This window comes from Actinia tenebrosa, unplaced genomic scaffold (assembly GCF_029948245.1).
Source record: "Actinia tenebrosa isolate PJP-AT-01 unplaced genomic scaffold, QUT_ActTen_1.0 PGA_scaffold13__45_contigs__length_12533684, whole genome shotgun sequence".
Taxonomy (NCBI): domain Eukaryota; kingdom Metazoa; phylum Cnidaria; class Anthozoa; order Actiniaria; family Actiniidae; genus Actinia; species Actinia tenebrosa.
In genome coordinates, this window is record NW_028292573.1 from 10087751 (window position 1) to 10112313 (window position 24563).

Sequence of the window (24563 nt, forward strand, 5' to 3'; positions counted from 1 at the left end):
TTTCTGTCTTTATTTCCTCATTAAATTTCGAATCTTAATCGTAATCTAAATTTTAGAAAATCAAGCAAATTATGGGAAAGAAAGGAAAAAGAAAAACGGGATCGAATAAACGAAGTATCAGGTACCCGTGTTCCAGTCCTCGACTACGGGTGACTGGCCCTTTATTTGCATAGGCAGTTCCCGGATGCTACTTGTAGAAAAAGGAAATATGGCGGCGTTAGACATGTGATGGAGTTATTTTTCGCTATATCGACCACTGAGGTCATAATCAATGAAGAACATTCATCAAGGAATGAAGAGTAAAAATTTCATACTACCATACTTGAAGTCTGTCGTTATAAATCCTTGGTTAAATAACTAGAGGCAGATAAAATGGGCTCCAAAGTCAAGGTGGCTGTGAGAGTTCGGCCATTAAACCGGCGAGGTTTGTGTTCATTTGTGAATTAAAATCAATGGTTTAAGTTTTCCAAAGCTGAAACATTCATATACATTTGCTGTATTTTACTGATTCTTCTCTTTTCCTTGCAGAGATTGACCTTGGAGATAAAGTCGTGGTTGATATGGTGGATGGAAATCAAACTGTACTTCATTCTCCAGACAAGTTCGTAGCTAATTTTATTTGTATAATTTATATTATTATAATTTTTTTTCTAAAATCATTGGTCATTTCAAATGTTTTTCTTCATACTTAAGCCTGAGGTTTATCTATTTTTCTCAGAATCTTTTCCTCTTGATTTTTAAATTCTTGCTGAATCATATTCCATGGTGTGCAGACGATCTAATCACGGTTTTAGCATTAAAATCTTGGAATAATTTCGAGGGAGTTCTCTCAAGATATACAATTTACTACGTTTTCTCTTACTCGAAGGAGTTTCATTCATTCTTAAGTCTAACGTCCATTGGTTCTTCTTTAGGAGGGTTTTATTTGACAAATAGATGTTATATATATAAGTGTTGCGTAAATCATTTTTGTCGTAACAGAATATAGTATGATAAGAATGGATTTCGAGAAGATAAATTCAACTACAATATTAGTATCGGGCTTTGATGGTTTCCTACAATATATCAACCCTATCTCGTCTTCTTTACCATAAATCTAAATCCTGGACATATTCAAATGAAAGACAAAAATCTAAAATAAGCTAAATACTGGAGTATTTTCTTTACGTGCTTCTGTAACCGATATTTCATAATTTTATCGTCTTTCAATAATTGTACTTTTTTTGAAAACTTCAACGAAGATTTCTAATCTTTTCTAATCACTTGGAACCATTGTTAATATTTGAAGAAATTTAATAATGATTTTCTAAAAAGGCGTAGTTACATCTCAGTAAGATACTAGATTTTACCATAGTATTAAATAGCTCTAAATTATGTGTAAGTTAAGAAATTTTCACACTTTGTAATATATGAGCAAACAGGAAGCGTTGAAGTCTACAGGAGTATGCTTTGTTATTATAACAGTTATTTCTAATAAATGAACATTTCACTCTAATATCTGTACATTTTATAGAATACTTTGTCAACTCCTTTATTCAAAAATCATCTTGTTCTTTTATTTTTCCAACCATACATAGACACAACTACATGTACATTGTTTGAATGACCACTAATAATAAATTATCCTCCGCGTTTTTCATTGATTGTTTTCTATGCACTTAAGAAAATGGTCATATAAACAATTCAATAGGAATAGTACCTTCATATAGTTTATAAATTATGTGTACCAAGAAGTGTTAAAATCTAAAAGCATTTTCATTCATTGATACTAATATTATTCTTTGCATTTTTTTATTTATCATCGCACTGTGTATTTGAAACAAATCAAGGAAGCAATCTAAGGTAAGAATATTTTAACCCATTCACTATTCTTTGATAATTTTAAGTGTATTTACATTGATGTATGACATAGTTCATTCATTTCAATGTTATGAAAACAAACTGTATTTACAAAATTTACACTAGCTCATGTGGGTTTAATTATCTAGTCATAAATAAACAAAAGCCTTTACCAAGAGTTATTCAATACTAGGTTTTGATCCTTTTTTTATAGAACTTTTGAATTCCAATTTCATTTACAAAATATATTCAAAATATATTATGAGAAGTTAGATAACCAGATAACTTTATGGTCAAGTTTTGTTTTATATTACTAAATGTACTTGCTTGCACAGTATATTACAATTACAGTAGATTTTAAATTTCGTTTTGGTATCTTCTATTGATGTTTTTAGTGCATTAAAGTTTGGCTTTGCTGATGTTTGCTTATATAATATGTTGTTTGTTCCAACGATTTCTGTTTTCAGCTCCTGTAACCATTATATTTTCAATATGTAATTGTTTACCCCCTATCTTGCTGCTCTTTTTACTCATATTATCTACTTCTCTCAAGCATAAAATATTAAACAGATGAGCCCATTCTTTTAACAGTACCATAATTCATATCTATAATGAGGCTTTAAAAGTCAAGAAAATAAGAATGAAAATTTTGAAAACATTTTAGATCTTTGTCTCTTTTATTCTAGAAATTTGTCTTCAGTATTGATAAGTTATTTTCTATTTGCAAATCAGATAACGCTTTGTGCATGAAATATATGAAATAATAAGGATTAAGCCATTGAACGTTTCAGTTTTAAGCACTTGTCCATGCTTAGTTTATTTTTTAAAATTTCATTTATTTTGTTACAAAAATTTTTAAGCTTTAAACCAGAAATGTGATCTCATAACTACTACATGACTCCTAATTCCTGTCATAGTATGCATGCTCAATTTAGAGTAGTTGATTCAAGACATGTTACAAGCATAGCAAGCAGACTAACATGCTGAGATGTGCCTCATAGGTAGCAAATCTCTTGAGGAAGTTGCCTAATTTTGTTGTTTATCATATCCTCCTGGTATAAAGGTCAGGCAGAATAATGCTCTGTTACATGGTTTCTGGTTGCGTTTTGTAGGTTTAGGTCAGTATGACAAGGTTATTTGGTTTCATGTATTTAGCTTGTTGTTTAAGATATCCTTTTCAGCATTATATATACAGTATACATAAGTGTAGATCTATCAGTATTGGAAAAAAAACTTCAAAGGTGACAGTACTCTATCAAATCTTTATAATCAAGGCTGTATTAACTTGAAAAACAAATAAAATGATAGCATCATATCATTGTACATGTATACTCTATAATAATATGCAAATAGTAAGTTTTAGTATACATGTAAATTTTTGTTATTTTAGATCATAATTAATATTTACAAACAATACAGTATGGAGCACAAATTATGCAAAGAAAAATAGTGATATTTTATTTTATTTTTATATTTTACAATTACATTATAATGATAGCATCATATCATTGTACATGTATACTCTATAATAATATGCAAGTAGTATGTTTTACTATACATGTATATTATTGTTATTTTAGATCATAATTAATATTTATAAACAATATGGTATGGAGCACAAATTATGCAAAGAAAAACAGTAATATTTTACTCTGATTCTGTCACCTTTTTAAACAAAAAATGATCATGCAAGAAGAAATACAATTTAATTGAAGGTTGTATTATTTCGCTAAGTGACTATTTAATCAGGCATAAGAGATAATATTATAATTTATCTTCAGGTAGTTGATGTTATATTTACAATATAAGTGGCTGTGTTGTATTGACTATACAATCACGAGTCGGAGGCATAAATTTTACAAAACCATATACAAATCTCATTAGAAAAGGTGCTAATTACTGGTAAATAAACTGGGATCTCAATTTCTCACTTGCTTGGACTTCTATATCCATTGATGAAGTAGGGAAAATCTAAACTATAAATGAACACCTGTTATAGTACCTCAAGTTGGTCATTCTACAACAATGGCACGCAGTACTAAATTTATTTTGCATTCAATTAATTAAATTTCACAAAAACTGCAATGTATAATAATATTCATTTGTTTTCTATTGTTTTATCATTGTTATGTAGATAAGGATTAAATTTAACACATTTGCATATCTCTGTGCTGTGATACTGTATGAACACCCTGGGAGCTATAGAGCAGGAGGGAAGCATGCATAGGAACATGAGGTGTAGCCAAGTGTTTCGTTTGCTTCTTGAGTGCTTAACAGCTCCCAGAGTGTATCATAATACAGAGACATATAAAGAAACATTTAATATTGCTTTGGTGATATATAGTGACCACAGTAAATCCGTGAAACTTTAGTAATACTAAATAGCACAATTTCATGCAAATTCCATTGTTTTCTATTGTTTAATTAGCACTATTTTGTACTATTTAGCAATTAGTGTTTCACGGATTAATTGTTTGCGCTCTATCTCAAATATTTTATAATACAAATTAGTCTTTATTGCATAGAACTGTTTCTCAGATTTCGCATTCACACATTAGGGCATAGACAAACTGGAGCAAAATTGCCATAAAAGGTTGATTTTTAGTTTTTTTCCATTTTCCAAGAGAATGCACGATAAGCAATTATTTCCCAAAATTAATTCCCAATAGCAAATTTTAATGGCGAGTAATAAACAAAAAAAATTTTTTTTTGCTACATGCTACTCTCAAATAATTTATTGCTGACATGACTTGTCAACAATCTGTCATTTAGTTTTTACGCTATATAGAGTTGAATCCACACTGGTCACTAGGGGTACCCTGATACCTTAATTACAGTATTTCGATAATTTTTTCAGATATCTCATAAAAATAATTGTTAATGACAAAAAAATAGTTTAAAAATGCTTTCTTTCTAATAATTTTGTTATTTTCGTATCAACTTCATCTAGCTGGTTCCGCAGACGTGTGCCAAGTGTTAAAATATAATTAATGATAATTACAAACCACGCTTTTTTATGCATAAGAATGACTGTCTACGTTATTTGTTTATACAATCTAGATCTTTCCACCAGGCTGTTATCCAAAGACAGACTTAAAAGACTCTTTTTTCCCCAAACCTAAGAAATACTAGTTTTTTTTAAGGGGTATGAAATATTAATACTCTAATTTGACAAGGATAATAGCATCTAACACTTTGGAGCATGTACTATACTGTAAGATTTGAAGCATATTGTCTACATGGTTGAATATATTTGTTTGCATTAATTGACAGTTATGACTGCGGTAAGATCTATGTAGAATGTGCAATTTTTGTTCTTGTTATTGTGTTGTATCTGCTATAAACAGAGTTCCTTTGACCAATCAAAACGCTTTCTGTCATCATTTAGTCGTTTTATTTCAATAGACCCCTTGCCAAAATGGATGCTAAAAGTTAAAATGCGTTAAATTAAAAAACCCATACCAGCACCAGAAAGAGCTTCTTTACTTTAGTAACCCTACAAAGATTCATTATGTCAGGTGGTATATCGGCTGAGAAAACTCAAGTTGAAATTTGCCAAATTTACAGACGTTTGTACATGTACAGTCTGTATGTCTGGGGGTATAGCATATATACAGTATATACCCCCAAGGGGTCTATTATGCAGTATTGTACATGTTATAGTGCAATCAGGATGGGTCTGCAACAGCTTAGAACCATTTACGCATGAACATTTTTGTGAAAGATTTCTTTCAATTCTTTAAAAATTTCCAATATCTCCCCACTTTGTTTCAACTAGTTTTAGTTTTATTTATTTTTATCGAGTTTTATTTCTTTGTTATGTCTGGATTTTTAAGTTCTATTATCCATAAAAATTCTTTGAAAACTCAGACTGAAAATTCAGTTGACAAAAGCCAAAAGCACAGATTTCTTTGATTATAGCTAGTCTTGACCAGGGTCACATGATTAAGAAACTCTTGGGTTTTTACAACCACATGACTCAAAATACCTTGAGATATGAATAACAATTAAACAGCTGCCATATTGGTTGATGTAACAAAAAAAGCTAATGAGGAAAGCTAACGCCTTTGTTATTGTCAAACAAGAGGATGGCTATGATTTAACATTGTACCCTAGATTGGGTATGATCTATTCAATGTCATGATGCTGACAATGATGATGATGATGATGATGTTTTATATGTACATCACTCATTTTTTTTCATATGAACTTATACATCTGAGACTATATCCTCACATGTGAAGATAATGAGAACGTCTTTTCCAATGTTTTCAACCAGTTTTTGTTTGTTAATGTGTCTATATATAAGAAGAAAATTACACGTTAGCTTGAAGATATTAAGTTTATCTTCTTGTGCTAAAAAATATTGTACTGATCAGTCACTGCGCTCACTACTTTTCACCACTTGAAGATAAACTTCATACGTTTGTGCCACTGTGTAATATCCTATATTTATATATATGTACATGTAAATATATCCATTATACTGTACATGTAGATGCCCATGCAGTAATTAGCATTTCTTCATAGCAGTTCTTGGGGAGTAGAGTGGGTATTTGCCAGTACCCACCTATTAAATCAATAAAAGTCTCCTATTTTGGACCAAAATGTTTTGCTCCTTACAAACACTTTAATAACACTTATGATAATCTAATATATCTAGCATATAAACAATTAGAACACATACATATATATGAACAGTATTCTTGATGGCCAGGATGATCTTGCTCACAAGTATGGAGAGATTTGAGTACTTTTATAGCATTATACAAGTACTCTCTTCCTTATCGTCTAATATCATGTATCTAGCTATTATTCCAGTTCCTGTCAACCACTAATCCATAGGTATTATGACAAATCCCTAAAGCCTACATTTGAGCTCTAAATGTTCTATTTATAACATTAATGTTTTTTGGAAGTATGTGTTTGAAGACTTAGCAAAATCCTTTCTTTACGGATTGATTAAGAAGAGATTTCCTTTGAATTCACAAAGGAATTGTTTACATAATTTTTATCTTTTTTGTGCTGATGTTCTTATTCTTTTTTATTTTTTTTGAAAATAGCTGATAACTCTTAAGATTAGGAAATCCAGAATTGAACAAAGTACAATCTCATTAAACTATATGGCTCCATGTTGAGGAGATAAATATGATAACTGATAAATATTCAGTATGAGTTAATTAATGTACACCTACTTGCAAGAACATTGACATACGAAAATAGAACATTAGTGATTTAGTGGGATAGGAATTATATTAAAAAACAAAAGAAGATCACTGAAGCTAAACTTTTTCTTTTGTCTTTTAATGTATTCCTTTCTCACTAAATTACTAATGTTCTATTCTTGTACAACCTTCTTGCAAGTATAGGTGTATACATGTACACAACAAGTCCAACCTCTGACAAAAATCAGCCAGAAAATAAAAATTTTTAATGACCGGTTGGTGGATTTAGTCTCTGCAGTCGTCATTAGCTTGATCCCAGATTATCATGGTCCTGGGAGGGTCTGGGACCGAAGCTAATGACAGTTGCGGAGGAGACTAGGCTGGTGGGGGCAAATTCCATTATTGGGACTGGTCATAATCTGTCCTGACTTTGACTTGAAACATTAGAAAACTATTCAAACATTAGTCACTGGACCAAGAGAGTGTGTACCAGTAGGTTTTCAACCCCAAAAATTTTTTGACCAAAATCAGCCACAAATGAAAAATTTTTGATAACCAGCCGGTGGGGGCAAATTCCATTTTTTGGACCAATCTTAATCTGGCCTGATTTTGACTTGAAGCAAAAAAAACACACACAAAAAAAACAAAACAAAAAAAAAAAACCAAAACAAACAAATAAACAAACAAAAAAAAAAAAACAAAAACAAAACAAAACATGAAATTTTATTTTATTCTTAACTTGAAAAGTATAGGAAAAGGATTTTAGTCTTTCTAATGCATGTAAGTTTTTCATTAAATGCAATCAATGAAGCACTGATGGAGAGAGGTTGTGAAAATGCTGCACAAGCTGTCATCCTTTTTTAAATCATTCTTACTGATGAAGCCCTTGAAATTAAATATAAACCTTTATGCCTCTAAAAAAATAATAATCGATGTATATGAAATGTTTTGTTACCACACACATTGTTTTTCACTTTATATTCACTATAAACTTTATCTGTTCTTTCATCAATTTTGATTGTAGCATTTTATTATTGTTTTGTCTTGTTGCTGATTGCCGTTGAGCTCATACTGTTCTCATATAGATTCCCTTTTAGAGACAATCAGTATTCTACCAATCAGAAGTATTATCTTCACACTCTACATTATAATCTTAATTAACATGACTGTCTCATTTCTTGTATTACTTTTGCGTCACTACATGTATATTTGCAGGGGGTGACTTAATTATATTAAAAGGTTTTCAGAATTTTTTTCTCCTGGGTTATTGCATATTCATTTTTGAAACCAAAAGATCATCAGTGAAAATTATGATTTATCAAAAATCTAATATCGATCCAAGTCAATCTTTTGATCATTTATGAACAATATTTAAACTCAACAACAAATGCTTTACCATATTGAGCAAAAATAAATATGAGAAAAGAAAAGAAAAATAAAATAATGTTGAATAAAAAATTCAATATTTTATAATTTATGACATATTTTAATAATAGTATACCTAATTATTTCTAAATATATTTATATTTTTTATCTATCTTCAAGGTTATCTTTAATTATTTTTTAAAGGGTTGAAGACCATTATTATAATTAAATTCTGTTTCAGCTGAAAATAACCTGCTATTTATTCCAAAAAGTGCTTCTGAAATTGTTCCATATTTCCAATTCCCATTTAGTTTTCTATTTTCTCATTTATTTGTTTATTTATAATATTTATTTCAAATTCTTAGGTTAGAAATTGATTATGGTTTCCTCAGCAATGGTTTGTTGTTTCGACAAAGAGAATATCAGAACTCATTAATGATGAACCTCTTCTGGTGTTGACACTAGTATTAAACATAGGACCAGTCAAATGCATTAAGCTGTACTCCAGACTCAGGAAATTGGTTCTCTGTTTCTATGACAGGTCATCTCAGGACTTGGAAATATGTGACTGACTTGAAATTAATAATAAAAATTTTATGCCAGAGATTTTGCTCTTTTAAGAATAAGAAAAACATGGCTTAAATTTTGTGCTCAAGATGGAAAAAAAAAAAGACTTGAGGGGGAAAAGTTTAGCCTTTCCTTTTAATGCAAGATTGAATTTATTTTGTTGCTCAGTTTAAAATGTATTGAACATTATTATAACAAAATAGTATGGCCTTAGCTCTATGATAAAACTTTATACTTCTTTGGTAAAAAAGTCTTTAATTTAAAAATAGCTAAACAGAAAACTATGATTATGGATTCTGGCAGCGAAAACTTACTGCAGTTTTGGATATTGTATTACTCTGACATTTTAATGGCTCGTTGTGAAATTGGTCTACTGATGCCAGCCGTAAATAAAAAGGGTACAGTTTGATTGACGGCAGCAAAAAATGTAATGTCAGAGTGCAGCTTGCAACTACCGAGTTTGCAGAAAGATTTCTGACATCTTAATGGCTTGTTGTGAAATCAGTCTTTACTGCCACAAGTCAAGAACATAAAAGTTAGCCTTCTAATTATTTTTGATTGATGGCAACAAAAGTGCAGCTTGCAAGTACAGAGTTTGCGGAATATCAAAAGCGGCGGTAAATTATTTCTAAATTTATCATTATTCATGATGCCAATATCTGAGCAGTGACAGCTGTAATTTTATCTCAACTTTTCAATCTTCACCTGTCTCAGTCCTGGATATTTCCTTTCTGTCATTATTCCAGCAGTGATCAAAGTCTTAAGTGTTTCCTTTGCCAAAAACTGAAAAACAAAAAGATTTAAATCTTTAGTGCTTGGATTTCTATAATAATTATACAGCAATTATAATGATTGATTAATTGAAATTTGAACGGTTTCTTAGTAAAACTAGGCTAGGTTGATTATTTACTACATTAAATGTTTTTACAGTATACTCATATTCAGGTTTATTGATTTCCAAATTTAAAAAAAATTTTTTTTTCATTTGGTCATTTATGTTTTCCAATAAAAACCATGTGTCCTTTCCTTGACAATAAGATTCTTTGTTTAAATTTCTATTTTTTTTCTTCTTTATTAATTAATCTGCTCAAAATTTTACTGGCAAACAAAGTAATGATACTCAAGGGAATGCAAGGGGATTTGGAAAAAGTTGTAAGGGGCCTGAACCTCTGTCTTACTGTGAACTCTAAATTGTACCTTGACATTGGAAAAATGTCTTTTATTGGGCATTAATCTTTCCATTTTTTGATCATGTTATTGTTATACCGACAGAACTTTGCCTTTGATCACTGCTTCTGGTCTATTGATTCTGCCAATGAGGAAAAGTATGCAGGTAAAGTTAGTTTCCTTATCACAATCAATGCCTGCATAGCCTCAACTGCTACAGTTAATCTGTTGAGTAGCTGGGAATCATGCTGTAAAAGAAGTGGCTATTATACAATATGTACCTGTATCTTCAGTTTTCTATGAAGTTCTAGTACACATGTTTGGGTATAAGTACAACAGTGTATCAGTATCAGGAGCAAAGGGGGCTGTAAGCTCCCCCCCCCCCCCCCCCCCCCCTCAACAATATATATATATAGTTTTACTTGATCAAAGTTAATAGATTCACAGTAAAATAAGCTGTTACTTACAAGTCTAGCAAAATTCGGTCTAGCCCCCTTATTTCTTTACCTCGATCTTTTTCTGTTTTCATACATTTTTTTCTTTCCATCCTCCCTTCCATCCTTTCTTAACAAATGTTTCTTCATATTCACAACATATATTTGATTATGCACCTATTTAACATCTTTGTTTAATATTGAAAATATTTAAAAAAAGCTAAAGAAAAAAACTTGTATTACCATTTACCCTGCTGCAGCTCAAGATAAGGTCTTTGATTGCCTTGGCAAGGATGTATTGGTTAATGCATTTGAAGGCTACAATGCTTGTATATTTGCCTATGGACAGACAGGTATGTGTTTATTTTCCCAGCACTATAAATTATTTAATAATTTGTTGAAAGTTTAAGGCCAAGTGATTATCGGTAACATTTACTGAGCCACCAGTCTTGAAGAGTTGACGTAACTATTTGCTGAAATACTAGTAATCACTGAGCCTGAGGCGAATAATGTTTTTAGTATCATTTCACAGGTAATTATTTGAAAGAAAATAGACAACATTGGTTTATTTGTAACATCTATATTTATTTTGTACTATATTTTCAAATTGGCACACTTCAACATATGCTGCTCACACCCAATCATGTATTCGCATGTATGTGATTAGTGAAAAATAGTCCAAGCGAGTGTCCAATTGATACTCTTTATTTTCTATAACTATCACCTGGGTTATGATAGAAATTTCGAATTTTGAATTTCTCTTGGAATATATGCTCCTGCATAAAATTTGTTTTGTATATGCTCGATATATTTTTTATTTTCTGTAAGGAAAGGTTACCCTGTAGGTGTGAAGTGCTTGTTTTATTTATTTATTTTTGGATTCAATCAACCTCCTCTCCCCTCAATCCATCCCTGAGTTATGGTTTCCATCGATAGTTATTACAAGCATAGCCATGTTGGGTAATTGTGTACTTGGTCAGCCAATATGCAGTCAACACACGGCCAATGGTAGGCCAACGCTTGGTCAACACACAGCCAATAGTTGGGCGACTGTCGACCAACAGTCAGGCGATAGTCGACGGACATGTGTGGGCTGGTCATGAAGTACAGGATTACTGCCATGTCGTCCATGTCGTCCATGTCAAAACTATGAAACGAGTACTTCAATTTACTGTGGTTGTTTTCAGGGTCTGGTAAAACATATACCATGATGGGAGTACAGAATGATAAAGGAATCATACCAAGACTATGCGACAATCTGTTTACTGGAATATCAGAGGTAAGGATCCTAATGCAGTGCTGACCTGTATGGAGAAAATGGGGAAAAAATACATAACACTGTGCTCTATACCAGGGCTTAAAATAATAACTGGTCATTGGACAATATTCAACCAGAATTGGAACTTGTCTGGTCAATTCTTTACTTTGCTTGTCATTTTGACCAGTCATGTTAAGGTGAAAGCTGACTGTAAAGGAGACATATGAGTTTGATTCTGGTCGGCTACACCCCTGTTGTACGTACAGGGAGGGTTTTTTTTCATTTTAGACAAGAACAGGACACGTCAATAATTAACTATTGAATTATTATTTTAACTATTATAACTACTCTAACTATTATACTATTATTTTTTCCTCCTTAGAACACAACGCAAGACATCACTTACAAAGTAGAAGTATCTTACATTGAAATCTACAATGAAAGAGTTCGGGATTTGCTTTGTCCCAGAGGGTGAGTCAATATCTATCTTTGTCATGAATTATGAAAAAAGATTAGAAATTTTAAACCAATTGATACTTCTGCTAACATACTTTTACATCCATATGTATTTCAGAGGTAACACAGCTCTGAGGGTAAGGGAACATAAAGTACTTGGACCATACGTGGAGGGCTTAACCAAACTTGTTGTCTCGTCCTATGAGGTTTGTATACACCTTACATGCATGCAGTGACATAGTGAGCGGGAGTGAGTGGGGGCAACCACCACCCCTCCCCCTCCTACAAAAATTTTTCACCGAACCTGTAGATTTATAGCAGGACACTCTAGAGAAGAAAAACTTACCCATATGGGTATTGAGAAAGTGGTACATTGCCCCCCTCCCCCTCCGCAAGACCGAGACCTTGCTACGCTTCTTCTCTCATGTAAATTCTTCTAGAATAAACCTGTCTAGCTTTGGCGTAATGTTTTGCCCATTTCAGACAACGTGTCATTCCCTTGAGTATCATTTCTTTGTTTGGATGTAAATGAAACAAAGGATCCTATTCTCAAAGGTCTAAACAGTCGGTGCTTATAAAGCAGTTTTCGTATGGCTGTGAAAAGCTCAGTGCCGTAAGCGTGACGTGCCGTGACCGTGATGCTTTCTAGAATTTTGATTGGCTAATTTTTTCTCGCGCAATGTGATTGGTCTGGCAGTGCCGTGACCTTTGTGTGACCGTGTCCGCGCCGTGTTTATGCCGTGTTCCGGGTATTTGGTTGGATGGAGAGTAAATTCTCGTGCAATGCGATTGGTCTGGCGTATGCCTTGTCGTGTCACCACCGTGTTCGTTGCGTAAGATTTTCACAGTCATACGAAAACTGCTCTATGTTAGAATCGTGCTTTATCATGTTAATGCGCGTGCAATTTCATACCTTAAAAGTTTTTCATTTAGTTATTGAGCATCAGGACGTTGAATATTGTTTATATATACACAGGATATCGAAGCCATCATGGTAGAAGGGAACAAGTCACGTACAGTAGCAGCTACGCGCATGAACACTGAAAGTAGTAGATCACATGCTGTCTTTAATATCGTACTGGCACGAACAGAATATGACCACGATACAGAGGTATGGTTTACTGTACTTTAAGGCCTTAGACGATAGAACGATTGTTTCAAGTTTAATCAACCATGCGGGATTCCTTTAAATATTCATTCATTGGCCATAGACATTCATCACGCAAAATAAGAATTGTTGTTTGTGCCCGAATAAACTCATCCTCAAGCGCATATGGAAAATTTATTGTTCCAGCCAAAATGGCTGCTGCGCAATCCATTAAGGTGAAGAAGCACAGGCGCGCGATATGCACTGGGGTGCAGAGGTAGATGATCTTTCCTCTTTGAGCTTTTGGAAACTGCTTCATAGTTGCGCACAATGTTGTATCATGCGAAAGAATTTCGCACTCTTCTACATTCTTGCGTACAATATTTGTGAATGTGTTTCTGACATCTGACAGCTAAAAACACTTCTTAACTTGTTTTCATTAGCAATTTTGATAAAGAATAGAAGAAAGCGTGCTTGAACTGTGTTTTATAAAGCAAGGAGTGAGGATTGATAGAGCACGAGATGAGTGTTAGGAGAAGCGTCGGTCGTGCCATTCAAAGCGCGCACTCGCTTTTTCTTTGATGAAGGAAAGGTGTTACAAAAGTAGCAGATTCCTTTATTTGAATCGCTAGCCAGTTCCTCTCTCCTCATATGTCCTGCTTTGTCTTGCCTTTTTGTAGTGTGTTGGCGAGAAAGTTAGTAAGCTGAGTCTTGTAGACTTGGCTGGCAGCGAAAGAGCCAGTAAAACAGGTGCTGAAGGAGAAAGACTGAAAGAAGGAAGCAATATTAATAAGTGAGTAATTTTCTTTGCATTAAGTCTTTTGAAATGTTATTGTGGTTGTTAAATGTCCTGTGGGAGGGAGGGGAAGGGGTTATTAAATTTGTCTTGCTATTCAGACTGGCTGTTTGCGCGTCGTTTGTTTTTATCTCATGTCTGTCCATTTGACTGTCTGTCTGACCATTTGTCTGTCTGTACATTTGTCGTTGTGTCTGTCAATCCTAACCGTGTATCACCATCTGTTTGTCTGTCCTTTTCTGTCTGTCTTTTTCTGTCTGTCTTTTTCTGTCTGTCTTTTTCTGTCTGTCTTTTTCTGTCTGTCTTTTTCTGTCTGTCTTTTTCTGTCTGTCTTTTTCTGTCTGTCTTTTTCTGTCTGTCTTTTTCTGTCTGTCTTTTTCTGTCTGTCTGTCTGTCAGCTGGGATGTCTGCGCTAATGTCTTCCCCTTTATTGTTGTTGTCGCCATGTTAATTTATTTCAGAATCAAGTAAAACAGGACTGACACGACATTCTGTTCATTTTCAGATCACTAACTACACTAGGACAAGTAATATCAAGCCTAGCTGATCAGGTACAGCAAGTTTCCTCAACAAGATATTATGATTTATTTTGTCCGTCTGGCTTCCTAATCCAGTTTCAAGACTTTCTTTGAATCCATTCGACGTAAACTTGCATCTATCGCTGTCGTTCGTCTCTCCGCTTATTCCCGCATGGTATTTTCTGACGATCTGCGCTTTACCATCTAAACTTCGCTAATCTTGCGTTTATAAGGAGGCTGCTTGTAAGAGCGAAAGACCATTTAATAGGTGGGTGTACGTAGATTCAGAACGTTCCATTCATATACTGAACTGCTTGTTTTGACTTTCATACGACAGTCTTCAGTCAAACACCATAAAAAAGGAGTGCATTTTGTCCCTTATCGAGACTCCGTTCTTACGTGGTTACTCAAGGTACGACAATTTTTGTATGAATAAACTTGTTGCCCTTCTTTTAATATTTACGTGATATCTGGATTTTTGGATTCTATCAGTTAAAATGATTAATAACTTGGGGTTTAGAGGGTAGCATTGGTGGCGTACGCTGCTATAGTGTCTTCTTTCACCACTGTGGTTCCATAGAGCCCTGCGGACGTCACATCTTTGTAAAAATCAGCGTGTGAGTTGAATGTAGTATGTGTGTGAGTGTGGACGAGGGTGGGGGGCAGTTTAAATCGGATCTGGACCATTTGTGTCTTCCTGGGCTGTGCCCCAAGAAAGGATTCAAAAATATTGTTTTGATAAATCCTTGATCGTTAGGAGCCACAAATCCAGATGCCGTGTAGAATATCATGTTTGCAACGAACTCGGTCACGGTCACGACAGTCCTCGGCAACCGCATTTCTGCGTGACATTATGTTATTATGGATTAGTTATCAGATTATAAATATGATTGTTTGATAATATTATCAGGATAATCTTGGTGGTAATAGCAAGACTGTGATGATAGCTACCGTTAGTCCTTCATCTGATAACTATGAAGAGACACTATCCACGTTAAGATACGCAGACCGCGCCAAGAGAATCGTCAATCATGCTGTCGTCAATGAAGATCCTAATGCTAGGGTATGTTGTATATTCCCTTCGTTTGGCATTGTCTTGGGTTTGATTATTTCATTCGGTTTCATCTGAATTTGTTAACTTCTCTCATAGATCATCCGCGAGCTTCGCGAAGAAGTCGAGCGGCTAAAACAGTTACTACAGTTGAAGATTGCTGGCAAGTTATCACCTGAAGATGCTGGGGAGTTTGAGATCCAGGAACAGTTATCAGAGAGTGAGAAACTGATGAAAGAGGCGACGATGTCTTGGGAACAGAAAGAGAAACAAACAGAACAAATTATGCAGGTAAAAGGTGTTGGAAGTGTTGTTGTTGGTGATGGAGATGATGATGATGTTGTTGGTGGTGGTAGTGATCGATCGCTGACACTGGTGATGGTGATGGTGATGATGATCATAATGATGATGGTGATGATGATGATGATGATGATGATGATGATGATGATGATGAATATTATGATGGTGGTGGTGTTGTGATGATGATCATAACGATGACGATTATGGTGGTAATGATGATGATGATGACCATAATGATGATGGTGGTGATGATGACCAGCTCCATTCATTTATTTAATATTATTTTTCGTGTTGCAGGAACGACATAAAGCCTTGGAGGAAATGGGTATCTCAGTCCAGTCTTCAGGAATAGCAGTCGAGAAAAACAAATTTTATCTAGTGAACCTGAACGCAGATCCATCCATGAATGAGCTGCTTGTCTATTACTTAAAGGTAGGCAAACCAGAGGTCGTGCAGTGGCTGAGAAAAACTAGCTATAGTGTATTTTATTGCAATCTTACATGTATGATTAAATGGTGCACAAGCCATATCGTTGTTACGCCATTCTGTAGTGCGTTATACATTCTGGTTGGAAGTTAGCAGTGTCTCTTCTCCGCTTATAAACAAGGGCGGATCCAGGGGGGGGGGGGCAAAGGGAGGCTCAATTCCCCCCTTCAGCAGGAAAAAAACAAAAAAGCTGAAGAATTAGATGCTTTTTTATTGTTTTCCGTTGTGTTGACGGAAGAAACTCAATTAGCCCCCCCCCCCCCTCCTTAACTCAATTAGCCCCCCTAAAATTAGGGCTGGATCCGCCCTTGATAAATGTATTTAAGTAGTAAAACCACTCTCACCTGAATACTGATCATGATTCTGATTTAAGGACCATACTAAAATTGGACGTCTGAACCCTAACCTACCTCCCCCTGATATCCAGTTAGGAGGTCTTGGTATTCTACCTGAACACAGTACTATGGATATTGAAGGCAATGAGGTTTACCTAACTCCTATGCCCAATGCCAGGTATGGATGCTATCTCTGCATGGCGCATTCACTGTTATAGTATGGCCTCCTATATTGAGATTTTTCATGTGACGTCACGCTGTAGAGAAATTTGTTTGATTTGAAAAAGGAGTTGATATTCAACGTTGTCATACAGATATTAGAGACTTTGAGATTTGCAATTTTTGAACCTCACAACTTTTACAAAGAAATGTAGTTTACGTGGAATCTACGATTAAAAATCTACGACGGCGACGTCAAACTCAAGTATAAATAACTTCACTTTGGGGTTTCGCGCTATCAAACTTTCTCTTCCTTGTGGATAAGTTGACTTTACTGACAGTGTTTTCAATGAAATCTCCAATGAACAGAACCCCGAAGAGAAATTATTTACACTTCACCTGTGTCGCTGTCGTAGATCTTTACAAATCTTTAAGTCTCTATTAGTAGTAAAACTGTGAAAATTCGTGAAGATTGCAACGAAACTACATTTCTTTGTAAAAGTAGTAAGGTTGAAAAATTCATACCGTGTCTAGATTATCGAAAATCGTCACGAAATTTTACAGTTTTACTAATATCTATATGGACAATTTTACTGTTTAAACTTTTTTTTAGTTTCTGATAAGACGAAAAAAATTTTTTTTTCTATAGCGTGACGTCACAGTGAGAAACCTCTATATATAGCAAATAAACATCTTAAGAAATAATTGCATTGATTGTACTAATCTGATACAAATAAAACATGTTGCCGGTTGTTTTTATCCAGGACATTCGTTAACGGCAAAGAACTGAAAGATCGAACGTTATTAAAACACGGTGACAGAATCCTCTGGGGGAATAATCACTTCTTTAGAATTAACTGTCCACGGCTACCAGGCAGTGAGGTCCAGCCTGAACAACCAGTAGACTTTTTGTCTGCACAGCATGAGTTGATGATGAACCAAATCCATCAAGGTAAGAAAACAAGGAAGAACGGAGGGACGCACGTACGGACGGACGCACGGACGGACGAACAAACGATTGAAAACAAGGACGGACGGACGGACGGACGGACGGACGAACAAACGATTGAAAACAAGGACGGACGGACGCACGCACGCACGGACGGACGGACGAACAAACGATTGAATAAGCTTTCAACTTAGAGTGCATACCGTATATCCGTTGAAAAGTGAACTAACAAAACTGTACAAATTAGTGCAAAGTTTAGTAGGTACGGTCTACTAAGGTCTACTGAGGTTTACAGAACTTACTAATTTGTGCAACGTTTTACAAAGTTTTTCACAATATATGGTATGCGCTTTACTTTTTCGATTGTAATGCCCATCAAGTTTGGATGCGCATACGCCCTGTGGTAACGGGTCTCAATGACATTAAGTCGGTAGAGAAGAGACTCATTGATTCCTTTGAAGAAAGCACTCGGTCACAATTTTCTGGATAACAATTGGTGTTTGATTTATTGCAGGTCCATTACATGAATCGATAAAAGCGTTAGAGGAGCAGTACCAGGCTGATAAACAAGGTAAACAACTTAAGTTACATGATGTCTATCGCTTGACAATATTCCATTAAGAATGTTATTGAAGAATATTGAGATAAAGGAGATCGTAAAAAAAAAGGACAATAATCAAAACAATCCCAGCTAAAATCTCTGGCACGACGAACAACATTGTCCCCGGCCCACTTGAATATCGCAACCTCACCAACAATACTTCGATTCAGTGTTGACCTGTAAGTTTTCACTGGTCTGTGCCCTTGCTCTACTGTACAAAGCAAGCGGAAATATTTTTTTTATGCAAACAAAGAAAGGATTCGATTCTTAATCGTGATATTTAATTGGCTCTTATTAGGTGCATTGGAAAAACAAAGACTGATGTACGAAGAAAAAATCGAAGAGCTTCGAAGTCAAGTCCAAACCAACCCACTTGGTAACAAATTCACTGACAGAACATGGAGTGTGGGGTCATTCAGCTCTGGGTACGGGTCACGTATGTCATGGTACGAGGATAGAGACACGCCAATGAATTACATCGACAAACCAGAACAGCGTCCTCTTGTTTTAAAAGAAGAGGTATTGAAGGCGAATACTCTTGTCAGGTAAGCGAAGTGCACCGGTAAGCTATTGTGTCTGGGTAGGGTCACGTATGTCATGATGCGAGGATAGAGACACATCAATGAATTACATCGACAAACCCAAACAGCACCCTCTTGTTTTGAAAGAAGGTAAGCTGTAAGTTGTATCGGTAGCTGTCCAGAAAACTATCGTAACCTATTCGATTTGCCGTCGGCAGGCGATCGTTGCATAGACGCTTCTCAAAACATTTTTGAAGAAATTTTTGCAGCGTATTTCTTTCACCGGTAATGGTTTAATTTTCACTATGTGGTTAACTTTTTTGGGGTTGAGAGAAATTGTGCTAGAAAGGAAATTCGTAAAGAATTTTAAAAAATGTTTTGAACCCATAAACCACATCTATAGAATAAGGTAACTACCTGCACATCAACGTTTTGAGGAAATACCCTCGCTACAACGAATAACTTCATGCCTCTGTACATAAGAAATGACCCGTTGGATTAAATCCCTACTAGGTCAATAATTACTGATCTTATCAAAATCCATTGTTTTCAGTCTGCATTATCCCAACGAATGCATAGAGGAAAATCAGACATTCATTATACCTACGAATGCTGCGTGCCTCAGTAATTATCTATTAATTAATGTAAAGCGCATTGAGACGTTGTATAAATGCGCTAACAAGAACCTCCCATTATTATTATTATTATTATTATTATTACTACACCTGGGGGTCAAAACAATGACATATATCAATTTACCCCAACAAATATTAAATTTGAAAAAGGATTTGATCTTGTTTCATAAAAGGTCTACTACCCCCCCCCCCCCCCCAACCTCTATCTCTTTTACAACTGCACGTTTTCATTGCTTTATCCAGGGAAGCTAATCAACTGAGCGAAGAAATGAACAAGGACACGGAGTTCGCAGTCACTTTGCAGATCCCGACATCGAGTCTAAGTTTTGGTCGCAGTCGTTCAGGATTCAGTAGTGAAGTTGCTATTGTTGTGAAACACAAATCTAGAGGAACACAAAGTTAGTATTCTCGCTAACTGATAATCCATACCATCTGTTGGGCTATAGCACCCTTGCATGGGACGTCTAAGCAGCTCAATTTGAAGGACAAAACAAAATAATTGAGAATTGCAAACCTATTGTCATTTCCTCCAAATTGAGCTGCATTCCGACGTGCTGCAAGGGGTCTATCACGACCATGGGCACTGGGAAAAAGGTCTGCTGCGCATGCTCTAAAACTTGGCGGGAAGCTTAGTGACAATCGTGCGCAAACGTCAAAGTTACCAATACCAAGTTATTCGTTGTTTTTTCCATTACAGTCTTACAGGTCACGAGTCCTTTCCTTGATTTTTTTTTTCAAACTTATTGATCTTGAAAGAACCGAAATGAAAAAAGATTCTGACCAAATAGATTTTGCGTCAAGTTATTCATTGGGATGGAATTTTTATTTATTTATTATTTCTTTCTTTCTTTAATTATTTGTTTATTATTTATTTAGTTATTTAATTAATTAATTAATTTGTTTGTTTGTTTGTTTATTATTTATTTATTTATTTATTTATTATTCATTCATTTATTTATTCATTTATTTATTTATTTATTTATAAATTTATTTATTCATTTATTTATTTATTTGTTTATTTATTTACTTACTTACTTACTTATTTATTTATTTATTTATTATTATTATTTATTTATTTATTTATTTATTTATTTATTTATTTATTTATTTATTTATTTATTTATTTTATTTATTTATTTATTCATTTTTTTCCCTCTTCCTTACTGTCATGTTTTTATTTCATTAGTTTGGTCTCTGGACAAACTAGAGAACAAGATATTCGACATGAGAGAACTATACAACCAGTGCGTTGATGAGGGGATTGCGTTTAATAGCAAGGTTAGTTTCAATGCCGTACCATACTGCTGTTTGTTACTCTCATGCTGATCATCCTTTTCTTTTGGATGCAGCGTAAACCCCCGGGGGTTGACCACGGGGTAAACGTATAAGGTAGTTTGCGATTTGGTACCTTTTAGGGTGTTTTTTTTGATTGATTGATTGAAGACTTTATTTAATGAGGGTGACACGTGACAGTAATTTTAATAACTGATTAACTTGTGGCCCTCTTTATATATATGTTGAACTTGAAATTTACAAATTTAGAATTTCAGCATATATTTGCATATTTTAAGGTATTTCTTAAAAGATCGTTCAACCACACTCTTTTTAAAAGACTTTGGGTATCTTTTACCTTAAACCTGCATCATGGTGACCCAGTATCAACATGTTTTTTTTTCCTTGCATGTTTCAGGAGGATAACACGGATCTTTTCTTTGAGGTGGAATGTCACACTCTTATTGGTGTGTGTAACGTGTTCTTAGAATGTTTATTACATGATGTTAGTCACGAGTATGCTGCACCTATCATCAGCCAGCAGGGAGAGGTAAGCAGAGTAATGTCACTATTGATATTCGCTTCTTCCTTCTTTATTGCTTTTTTCTTTATGACCTTGTCATTGTCTGATTGTTTTCATATCCCATCACTAATCTGTTCCTCCACTCGTCCGACCGGCAACTCATCCGTCCTGCCACTTGTTCATCCCTCCACTCATTCATCTCTCCACTCGTTCATCTCTCCACTCGTTCATCTCTCCACTCGTTCATCTCTCCACTCGTTCATCTCTCCACTCGTTCATCCCTCCACATGCCCGTTCCTCCAATCTTCCGTCCGTACATCAGTCAGTCTGTTGCTGTAACGTCCCGTCACTAATCTGTTCCTCCACTCGTCCGACCGGCAACTCATCCGTCCTGCCACTTGTTCATCTCTCCACTCATTCATCTCTCCACTCGTTCATCTCTCCACTCGTTCATCCCTCGACATGTACGTCCCTCCAATCTTCCGTCCGTACATCAGTCAGTCTGTCTGTCTGTTTCTGTAATGGACGTGCTATGGTCTTTTAGCCTGTCTCCAATAAATCTAACTTGCACATATTTTTTTAACTTCTAAAGGTTTGTGGTCGACTTAAAGTTGAAGTTACTCGTGTTACTGGTAAGTAAGGAATGCTCCAGTTTCTTTGTTGCTCAGGTGTAGAATATTCATGTGTGTACAAGTGAAGGTCCGTGGAATTTCAAACGGTGCTTTCATTGCTGAAGTTGAGCATTCTTTATTTTACCGTTTTTTGTAAATGTTAAACACTTGTACAAGGCTAACCTTTCGTAATTGAGTCTGTAATCAAAGAACACAGCGGTAATCTGGAACTCGAAAACGGTCTATTTACCAACACAAGTTTGCACAAAAGACTAAGCACCAATGAATCTCCCACACGCAATCTTCTAGAGATATAAGTACAAAATGTACAAATGCTTTCGTTTTCAGATAAGGGCTCCGATAGCGAATCGATTGAATCCGAGGACGGACGAGAAAGCCCCGAAGATGAACCGGAGATCGACGATGACGATGAAATAGAAGAGTTTCAGCTTGGTAATCGCATGGAAGTGTGTGTACGCGTGATTGAGGCGTTTGACCTTCCTCCTGCCTTGTGTAACTACGTGTTCTGTCAGTACCAGTTATGGAAAGATAAGGATACCGTCGTGGTCCCGCCTATTAATGCCAGTATTTCACATCCAGGACCAAAAACTAACACTATGATCTTTGAAAACAAACAAGTGAGTAAAAAAACCTAGAAAAAATAGTTTGGAGAAAAAAAAAAAGATAATGAAGTTTATTGGTTACAGGCTGTATAGTGCGCTATCACCACCAAAAGTTTCATTCATGTTGAGCTAATTCTCACAGAGATATTCTCTATTTAACGATTTGACTTTTTACAAGAATCCTGGGTTGACGTCATCATTTCGTGATTTCTATATTGACTATCAGCAACGAAAAAGGATCGCCGTCTAGTAGTCAAAGAGAAAGTAAAGGCCATTCTTATTTATTTTATAAAGCCTTTGAAATCAGGAACAGATCCTGTGGGATTGATACGCACTCTAAATATTGGACAATATTGTGAATGAAATATGTTCCCTCTTTTCATCACTTAGTCTTTTGACATCGAGATCACTGAAGATTTCCTGGAATACGCATCAGAAGGCTCACTTGCTATTGAGGTGTGGGGGAACAGAAGTCAAGGCTTTGATAGCACTCACAAGATGAACTGGAATTATAATGTGGAAGCTCCTCAGAAAGGACTTCATGACAGGTAAGGAGAAAGGGATCCAGAACTTCTGGGGGGGGGGAATGTTCTGAGACTACAAAAGAGATGGGAGGGCAACTATAGGGCTTTTCAGTTGTGACGTATTTCTGGGTCCAATCACACAAAAAGATCGCTAAAATCTTGCCGCAATTTATTCCAAGGATTTATTCTCTACCTCCAACAACTAGATATATGAACAGAAAATCCTATGCTATGAAGGGAAAAAAAAAAAAAAAAAAAAAAAAAAAAAACACGGGAAAAAATCTGTAAAAGTAATTATTAAGTCCCTAGCCCTTTCGCCCCTCACCCCTCCCCTCCCTCTCCTGCCTACGCCCTTGCATTTCCTATCTAGTCGTTCAATCATTGGAGGCAAAAAAGCAAAAGGGGATGGGATATGAGACGCTGTACTTAATGATGTATTTTATATTATTTTTTCCTGTGTAGGTGGCACGAACTTGTTCGTAAATTGGAACTGTGGTTTGAAGTACACGAGATCAACGACCAAGGAATCTACGCCCCTGTTGAACTAAACATACGCGAGGGTAGAGAAACTGGAGGAGTATTCCAGCTACGACAAGGTCACTCGCGTCGTCTAGTAGTCAAGGTCAACCCTGTACCGAAGTCTGGGGCACTTCCTGTAGTATGCAACACTATATCTAGTGTGTCTATTGGAAGCATATGTGTCAGGAAAAAACATTTGTTGGGACTTGACAGCTACCAAGAAAAGGATTTGTCACTGTAAGTCCTATCTTCCTCATTTATTCATTTATTCATTCATTCAGTCAGTCAGTTAATTTGCCTGTCTGTCTGTCTGACTGTCCGTCTGTTTGTCTGTTGTCTGTCTGTCTGTCTGTCTGTCTGTCTGTCTGTCTGTCTGTCTGTCTGCATCTCTTCTTTCTCTCCATCCTCTGATTCATTTGTCTTCCCGTCTCCGTTTGCGTATATGTGCTTCTGTGTAGACCAGTTGGTCAGTTTATCTGTTTGTCTGTCTGTTGTCGTCTTTTGCATTTTTGTCAATAAATATTGTTATTATTATGAAATTATAAGATTCATTCAAAATCTCTTTTCTCACGAATTCTACTGTGTTAGCGCACTTCATTGGAATAACTTTATAAATCTTTTTGCTTTATAAGGCTACGTGAGAAGTGGTCAAACTCGTTGATGAAGAGACGTGAATATCTTGATCAACAAATTCACTCTTCAATGGGAAACCAAGGTCAGTAGAGAATATTAAAATTATTTATGTGTAAAGTGAAGTACAGTGGTACCCCTATTAAAGGCTTGCACCTTCTGTGCCTTGCCT

General features: G+C 35.3%; 1 protein-coding gene across 1 annotated transcript in view; it reads left to right on the forward strand.

Moving 5' to 3' along the window:
* Positions 1-192: 192 nt before the first annotated feature.
* The window catches only part of LOC116295353 (kinesin-like protein KIF13A), a 34421-nt gene continuing 10050 nt past the window's right edge, over positions 193-24563 (forward strand). Inside the window, exons 1-27 of the mRNA XM_031703143.2 lie at positions 193-424; positions 529-601; positions 1830-1842; positions 10209-10269; positions 10798-10890; positions 11725-11816; positions 12178-12266; positions 12370-12457; positions 13228-13362; positions 14019-14131; positions 14640-14685; positions 14990-15064; positions 15563-15715; positions 15803-15994; positions 16301-16435; positions 16863-17002; positions 17748-17935; positions 18447-18503; positions 18832-19078; positions 19933-20087; positions 20876-20967; positions 21380-21511; positions 22077-22116; positions 22444-22733; positions 23109-23266; positions 23705-23998; positions 24394-24476. Coding sequence (XP_031559003.1) covers positions 373-424; positions 529-601; positions 1830-1842; positions 10209-10269; positions 10798-10890; positions 11725-11816; positions 12178-12266; positions 12370-12457; positions 13228-13362; positions 14019-14131; positions 14640-14685; positions 14990-15064; positions 15563-15715; positions 15803-15994; positions 16301-16435; positions 16863-17002; positions 17748-17935; positions 18447-18503; positions 18832-19078; positions 19933-20087; positions 20876-20967; positions 21380-21511; positions 22077-22116; positions 22444-22733; positions 23109-23266; positions 23705-23998; positions 24394-24476 — 3286 coding nt within the window. The 5' untranslated portion in view covers positions 193-372. The remainder of the gene's footprint in view (positions 425-528; positions 602-1829; positions 1843-10208; positions 10270-10797; positions 10891-11724; positions 11817-12177; positions 12267-12369; positions 12458-13227; positions 13363-14018; positions 14132-14639; positions 14686-14989; positions 15065-15562; positions 15716-15802; positions 15995-16300; positions 16436-16862; positions 17003-17747; positions 17936-18446; positions 18504-18831; positions 19079-19932; positions 20088-20875; positions 20968-21379; positions 21512-22076; positions 22117-22443; positions 22734-23108; positions 23267-23704; positions 23999-24393; positions 24477-24563) is intronic.